The sequence below is a fragment of the Austrofundulus limnaeus genome, unplaced genomic scaffold, assembly GCF_001266775.1.
Source record: "Austrofundulus limnaeus strain Quisiro unplaced genomic scaffold, Austrofundulus_limnaeus-1.0 Scaffold10, whole genome shotgun sequence".
In the NCBI taxonomy this organism is placed as follows: Eukaryota; Metazoa; Chordata; class Actinopteri; order Cyprinodontiformes; family Rivulidae; genus Austrofundulus; species Austrofundulus limnaeus.
In genome coordinates this window covers 4,079,261-4,087,292 of record NW_013952412.1, presented here as the reverse complement: position 1 = coordinate 4,087,292, position 8,032 = coordinate 4,079,261, and the positions used below count along the sequence as shown (strand labels likewise).

The following is an 8,032-nucleotide window of genomic DNA, read 5'->3' as shown; positions in this document are numbered from 1 at the left end:
TATATATATATAATCTCTTCTGCACTCATGCACTTCAGTGTGGTGCTTTGTAGATGGATACCCACCTTCATCACTGCATCCAGGTCCCATGCATGGCTCAAAGTCCTGAGTGTGTGGACAGGGAACACTCAGGTCCAACTGGGCTTTCAGCATCCTCTGCCTCATCCGTCTACCCTTTTCACAAGTGGCCGAGCTGCAAGCAGACCACGGAGACCAGTTGGAGTAGATGCATGTTTCAGGAGTATCATCTGCAATGTAAAAAAGAGAAGGGGTGCACTCTGGTGGTCTGCCACTACTTTAGTATAAATGCTGTTAGAAAGAAAATAAGTGCAGGATCCTTACCTTCTTCCTTCTCCTCCTGGGCAATGTCTGCTACAATGTCATCTACATTATCGGGCACAATGTTGCACTGTTCACCCTGAGGACACACAGACACGGTGATATCATTAAAGGAGTAGACTCTGTTGGTTCTTGTACTGATTCCCCGGGACATGTTCCCACAGCAGCCTCTAGATGCCACTGAAGGACTGCAAACTTTTGGTTTTGTTCTGTTTTGCACACTGGATTTCCCAGACTGTTTCTCCTCCCCTCGAAAAAAAAATCAAATTAGAATGAAATCATCTCATTAAAAATGATTTAAATAAATGTAATATGATACAACTTCATTTTGTATTACTTTGGCGTTCCCGGATAAGTCACATCATAGGACATTTGAGGGATTTTTGTCATTTGCCGTGCTTAATGTAGTGTGTCCCCCAAAAGTATAAAAGTGAAGTAGAAGAAGATTAAAAGTATAATCACTTATATTTCAGGCATTTAATTTTAACTTCAAATCATGGCAATAAGAAAAATGTAGAATCATTTTAGATTGTGATTTATGTATGCCCCCAACATGATATACAAAGTTAGACTTAAAACATCTTGATTCTGGCAAAAATACATATAAGCCTCTGTTTAATCAGCTTTGTGTGATGCTTTGAATCAATAACAATCTGGTTACATGTAAACAAACATTACATCTGTACATTGAAGACTCAGTCACTTTTTACTAAACACTTGTGAAACTGGAAACTAAGCAATCTTTGCCATCACTGTTTTTGCAGGTTTTATGGACAATGTTGTAGTCTGTGATTCACAAGGCATTTTTTGGTCTTGTCATGTTATTTGTTGTCACTCTGATAGAGATAGAGCTTAGGTTCATGTATGTATGAACATTACCTGGCCCTTTTGCTCACAAGGTCTAAACAAAGTGAGCATTTTGTGGCGTTTCTAATAGGAGTGTATCCTAATGCATCACAATGAGCCAGATTTAAAAAAAAAATCTAAAAAAGTTGAGTCAGGTCCTCTTTTTCATTGAAATGTTTTGTTTCTTCTCCAAGAGACACCTTCAGTTCAGTTGAGGTGTAAATCACCTTTTTTCACATTATATTACTATATCGATTTGTCTGGATGACGATACAATGTTTCTCGATATCACAATRTTTACTGTGATATGATTTTGATTCAATTCAACTCAAGTCTGCAATCAATATGATGCAAACGATATCATATGCCCGTCTAATACAATGATTGTTAGATGGGCATGTGGCATCAATCCACGTCAGATGTATGGATCTGTGTTTTTGTTTATTTTTGATATAACTGCCATTAATTCTTTAATCGATTTATTGATTTGGATCGATGTATTGTTCCACCCCACGTTTTTAATACATCATCATGTTTTTGCAGCATTATGATGATTTTGTTTGTATGTGCTGGGACCTTATTTCTTTTCATGCTCTGAGTGTGAAGCAATCATTTTAAAATTTGAATACMATAGCATTACAGTAACAAACTGCAGGCAGTCTGATAAAATGGTGTGTGGCAGCTGGCCTTTCTCATACTGTAATAATGCATCAAGGGTTATTGAGATCATTTGAGTTCAATGTAGTTCACAGTTGTACAACCCATCTCTTACTTAAAGGACACATCCTGCAAAAACTGTAGTGGAAAGAAGTGAAGGATCCAGCTTTCTAAAATATGTGAAATGATACCATGAACATCTTATACTAATATATTGTGCTGTTGCATCGTTGGAATAATTATGTGTGTTGGGAAGTCAAACATACCTTTCTGGCAATGCGTTCCACCACAACCCTTGCCACAGGAGTAATGGCACCTCCCTCCGGATCATAAAACGGGCTTTGAGGATGATCCAGACTGGTCAAGGGACGGATCTTGTCCTGGGGCAMCGTAGGTTTGTTGGGAGACTAAAGCGAATCAAAATAAAACCACAACAACAAAATTAAGAAAAAGTGGGAAAACACATGTCTGCCATGAAGCAGTGGATCATACTGTCAGRATCTTTGTTTGTTTTTAACCAATTTGTTCCAGACTTTCAAATGACACAAAACAGATGTCACCCTAAGTAGAGTTTTCAAAGTCAGACAACAGCTGCAGAGAAGTTATGTACTTTAAAGGGGAGATTTTCTTATTAGTCAACAGTAAAGGTCTGCCAGCATGGGGCTGATAGAAGCTATGCCAGAAGCAATCTGGAGTCAGTAGACCAGCCTATTCTTCACCCCTCCAACTGAGACCACTCAGAGAGGGGAAAAAAAAAGAAAGAGAAATTGCAGTGTGTTTTTATTGTGTGAAATAGAGGAAGATAGGGGCAAGGGCAGAGAGTGGCCACTGATTAAAAGATACAGTATAAGTAATGGTACAAAGGATAGATCTCATTACTCTGTTACAGGCCTGTGCTTTTAATGACTTTGTCCCAGAGAGCCACAGTCCCCACACGTTGCAATGACTGGAGTCTCCCTATCCTCTGCTTCATTCTACAGGTTCTGGATAAAAAGTTTCTTTTTGAAAAACTTTGACAGTATGAATGCCTTCATGAGCGACTCAAAAATTCACACAAAAATAAATAAATTACTTAAAGGTGTCATTTAAATGCACAGTGTTTAAATAAGCACTTTATCTAAGATTCACATTTTTTTCATTTAGTTTGATGGAAAAAATAAAACACTTAAAGATCCAGCAAAACTGCATCAGATCATCTTATGAAAAAATAAGTTTCCACATTTTTCTGCTGAACTGGATGTCTGAGCAAATTGATATTTGAGATAAAAAAAACTTGCTCCAAGCAAGTTAGTTTTATAAAATTATGAGCTTTAACACAAAACTGAATGTGCTTGTCAGTACAGAGAGCCAGAGTGTCCATGTAAGTACCATCATCATGCATCTGCTAATAGACTAATTTAGTGTGTAGATCTGAGGCTGTATTTTTGTAAGTGAATCTTTATTTATTTTTACATAAATTGAGATTGTTTTACATTAATAGGCAGATAGATGCAGACTTTGATAAAAATKTATGTACAGACCACAATTTAAGGTTCTTTAATGAGTAAAACTAGAACCAAGTAGCACAATGCTCATTCAAATTTAGACTTTCTAATTGAAAGAGACGACATGGATTTTAGTGTAGATGTCACAAAAACTGTTAGTGCAGACTGGAGCACAGAACTGACAGCACTTCAGAGTGAGGATGGCAGGAAGAAAATGTTGAGGGCTGCTAAGAGTGGAATACACATGATAATGACTTCATTTTTTTTTCGTCCTGCAAGTTTAGGGGTTTGTTTTCTCTGTGATTGTATTCACATGCAAACATCACTCAAATATATATATATWTTTTTAGATAACATCCACCCCCCACCATACACACACACACACACTGCACAGCTTTTGCCTGGCTAACAAGAACAATGTGGCATATTACAAACACCCCACGCGAGGATGTTCCTGTTTTTATTGCTTCCTGCCACCGATTTCACAGAACAGAAGCTGAGATCAGCCTGCTGTGAAGAAGAATTTTCTTTTACAATGTACACTGCCAAGTGTTTGTGCTCAAAGTTGCTAGATGTGTGTTTAAAAAAAATGAAACCACAGATAGAAGCAAGAAAAAAAAAAGAAAGAAACAATAAATCCATTGAATCAAGATTGAAAGCTCACAAAAAAAAGATGGTGTGCAAGCAGGGATTGCAATGTTTTTATATCACACATGAAAACATTGAAATTTGGTAGCAGGTATATAACAATAACAAYCCTGCAATTGTTATAAAATTGTATTAGCCATGGTAAATAACAGAAACCAAAAATGAGGAAACACTTTGAAAATGAGGGGGTACATTTCTTATGAACACTTTAATGTATCTGTTTTTAAACAAAGAATTTTGATGTTTTCACATTTGCACTGACCTCATACGACACCCCACTGTCAGTACCAGCATCCCATGGGATTARGTCCTGGACCACTTTTTGGGCCCAACCACACTCTTTGGTACACAAGTCCTCTGCTGACAGGCCCACGTTCCAGTCTGGACTGGGTCCCATCATGGTCAAAAAGGACATGAGGTGGCGAGTTCGGTCAACAGAGAACTCGGCTGAKGGGGCAGCACGCCTGAGGACAAGAATGAGTTCTATATTAATGAGTGCCATTTGTAAATGTGGGTAAAGAGGGAAAAAAAGAGTGAAGCAGTTAGCGGTGACACAAATGAGATTTGGAAAACCTCCAAAGGATGTGACATACAAATGTTCTGTTCCATATTCAGCCGGAGGCTAATCTGTAGCATGTCTGCTGAAACAAAGRTCAGGTACGTGGCTCAAACAAAACCAAAAACAACGACACATTTCATTAGCCTGAATGAACTTATAACATCATACTTTTCTAAACTAATCACAAGCAAGTTGCACTAAACTACACAGCTTTCTAGAAGTTTTCTAATGTCTACATGTTTGCATATTCACAAGCAAATTTAATAAAATTAATATTTAATCCTTCTGTCATCGTTTGGTATCTTAACTTTTGGTTTAAGTATTTTATATGATCGTGTGGTTTTTATTTAGTTAGTTTTATTTTTGGTGAGTTTTAGTTTTTCAGTTGATTTTTGTTGTGTTGTTGTGTTGTCTTGTGGAGTTTGCATGTTCTCCTGGGTTTTCTCAGGGTACTCCAGTTTTCCCCACACCCCAAAAATATATACAATAGTTTACCTTCAGGCCTAGACCACCCTTGCAAAAGAGATCTGTGATCTCAATGGGATCTGCCTGGTTAAAAATTGGTTATAAAAAACAAAGATGATATCATTTGTCTTTTTAATCAAGACGACTTTGATCAATTATCCATCAAAACAAATTAGTCTTTATACACATAAATTGTGTATTTCTTGTTTCAGCACTTGGTAATTCAATCATAATTCTGCCAAAAGACTAGCTCAGTTTCGTGTTATGAATACATTTGCAACATGTATTTGCTTTAATATGCAACTTCAGCCTGCAATAAATTTTGGGACACATTTTTCTTAAGCAACTGGCTCCAGATATTGCAGTTTTTGGTAAATAACCGTCAAGCTTTAGCTTCTGTCATCATGTCACAATAGTAGAACTAACAGAATGAAATTTCTAAAATCACTGACACATATTTCTTTCTCAGAGCCCAGCTGCATTGCTTGGTGTCAAAATTTACTGCACATTCTCGGGGGTTGTCCAATTAAAGTACTATTAGTCTGGGAGATATTTTTATTTAGACACAACAGCTTTAGTTGGCGTGCAAAATAGTGCATCTATGTCAATAACAGAGGCAATATTATGCCATTACAAAATTTATTCTGAACTACGTAACCCAGTGAATTTAAAAAGTGGCACTGTGACCACAAAGACTAACAAATGATAAATATTGTGTACTCACATTGCCAGACCATATCTGTCTCAGTGCTCCATTTGCCTTCCAGCAATCCACCTCTCGCCCACACACACAAATGCACATGTACACACACACTTGTACAGCTCTCTGTCCATCTGCCTTGACCAATGATTGACAGCTAAACTAATTACAAGACATTTCTCTGCCAATATAAGATTAATTAGAAATGGCAAGCTTCTTGTTACAACATAGACAATTAGCCAGTGATTCCTCTTCAGCTGTCATTATGCCCATATAAACCCATTTGACTCCAGCCAACTCAGTCCTGCCCTTGCACACTCTGCTAATGATGAAATGGTTCAYATTTCCTTGGAACACGCATCTCAACGCCAGTTTCCTGTGCTTTTTATTTGACAGAACTTTCTGAAGTTGATCTTAGAAAGCCATCTTTATCTATGCACACTAATGATAACTGACAGATTAAAAGACACAGTGCAAGAAAATAATCGAATACAGAAGGATGTAATAACTCTAATTGAGATGCTTCTGAAGTAATAGAAAAAATAAAGATTTAGAAATATGAGCTGTTGTATTTTTGGGAGTGTGTAACATTGTATTTACATTTTTCTTTTATTCCCTCATAGGCATCAGTTATAAAAAAAACAACTAAGCTGTGATATATTGCTCCCATGCTGTTTGTGTTTTGCATGGATGCAAATAAATGTGGAAATAAACTTTAAAGGGAAATMAATTATTTCATAAGTGGCTCATTGCTTGAAACACCATTATAAAAAAGAAAGAAAAACTACTGTTATCATGCCCAGATTGCAGAGTACTTATCATTAGTGGCTGGATTCTACATTTCAAAGAAACTTCTTCATATTGTTGACRACTAACTTTTTTGTAGCTGCTAATCAGATGTTAGCCACAAAACACCATTAGTCCTCTGWTTCTAAGAAAAATGCCTGACAAATTGAGAGGGTGACAACAAGGAGTCATGATGATGAGTGTCATAGGAACACAGAGGCTRCTGGGAAACTATTTTAACCCAGACAAACAGGAGAAATGCTCAATAGAGCAGATGAACTAATGRATTTCTGTCATTGTAATCCACCACAGTGTAAAGTTTCACATTGTTTGTGACCAGCTAAGAGTTTTTTTCCCCATTATTATTATTCACTCAGTGATTATTCAATACTACAGCAAGTTTTAAGAACTCAGATCAAGCTTTGCTATTGAGGTTAATGATGAATAAGCCAAGTAAACCCTCATAAATAAAACAGGTTTGGGTCTCTCAGAGAACATGAACAGGCAAAACTTCCATTAAAATACTATGTAATAATACATTAGCATACCATCRAATCAAATCCCCGTTATTTGTTAGTACAATAGTTCTTTTTTGTTTGTTTTGTTTTCTTTTTCTTCACAACATCAAGACAAATTCCATTTGTCCTTGCATTGCTTGTTGGTATTTATGGGACTGCTTTGCACATGCAGTTACAAAATGTGCCGACATAAGCAAGCACACTGGTTACATATTGAACTAATAAAGACCCTTTAAACATTTAACACAATATTTTTTTTCATATCTGTGTAAAGCTGACCTTTTCTATAGGCTTTTTGTCTATACATATATGAATTATTCTGTGGAGTTATTACTTCAATAAATAGTTTTCTTTGCTTGTTCCAAAGCAGTACTTCTGATCCATGCATAATGCTGCATACAGCTTCTGTGGGAAATTATTAATGGATTGTATATAGACCACACAATCACCTTGTTAGCTCTGGTGGATATCATTGCTTGCATTAAAGGTTGTTTTTTTTTTTCAGTATGGAGACTAATTTCATGGCCCTCAAAAAGCTCCAGAAATATAGTGATTTGCTGCTAGATTTTATGCACTTGTGTTTTGTACAAGCTGAGTCAAACAGGTTTTAGTTTTTTCTCATAAATAAGAAATTATATGGCTCCAATGAAGCTGAGAWTAAATGAACGTGCACGAGTGTATTCAGTTTTACATTTATTTTATGTGTTTGCATCCCAGTTCTTGAGCCATAACTTGAGTTTAAAAAGCTTCTTGATAAAACAGCTTTGATTAAGAAAAAATACAATTATTTGAGCTTGGTTTTTTGAGCACACATCGTTTCACAGTTGATTCTGAATGTTATTTTAATCAGTTTCTATGTAAATGTAATACACATTACGACATCAAATCTAATCAAACATAATTAATCAAAGAAAATATTGTATCTAAAATAATGACCCACTGTTTGCTACATACCAAATTGCTGTACATACAGTAAATCAGTTTTAAACAAATGCCAAATTAATTTTCAATGATGAGTTCAATTATATAT

General features: G+C 36.1%; 1 protein-coding gene across 1 annotated transcript in view; it reads right to left on the bottom strand.

Moving 5' to 3' along the window:
• Positions 1 to 8,032, bottom strand: part of spon1a (spondin 1a) — a 51,458-nt gene that overhangs the window by 4,265 nt on the left and 39,161 nt on the right. Inside the window, exons 8-11 of the mRNA XM_014001894.1 lie at positions 4,237 to 4,438; positions 2,109 to 2,249; positions 343 to 418; positions 66 to 248 (exon numbers count right to left, since the gene is read on the bottom strand). Coding sequence (XP_013857348.1) covers positions 66 to 248; positions 343 to 418; positions 2,109 to 2,249; positions 4,237 to 4,438 — 602 coding nt within the window. The remainder of the gene's footprint in view (positions 1 to 65; positions 249 to 342; positions 419 to 2,108; positions 2,250 to 4,236; positions 4,439 to 8,032) is intronic.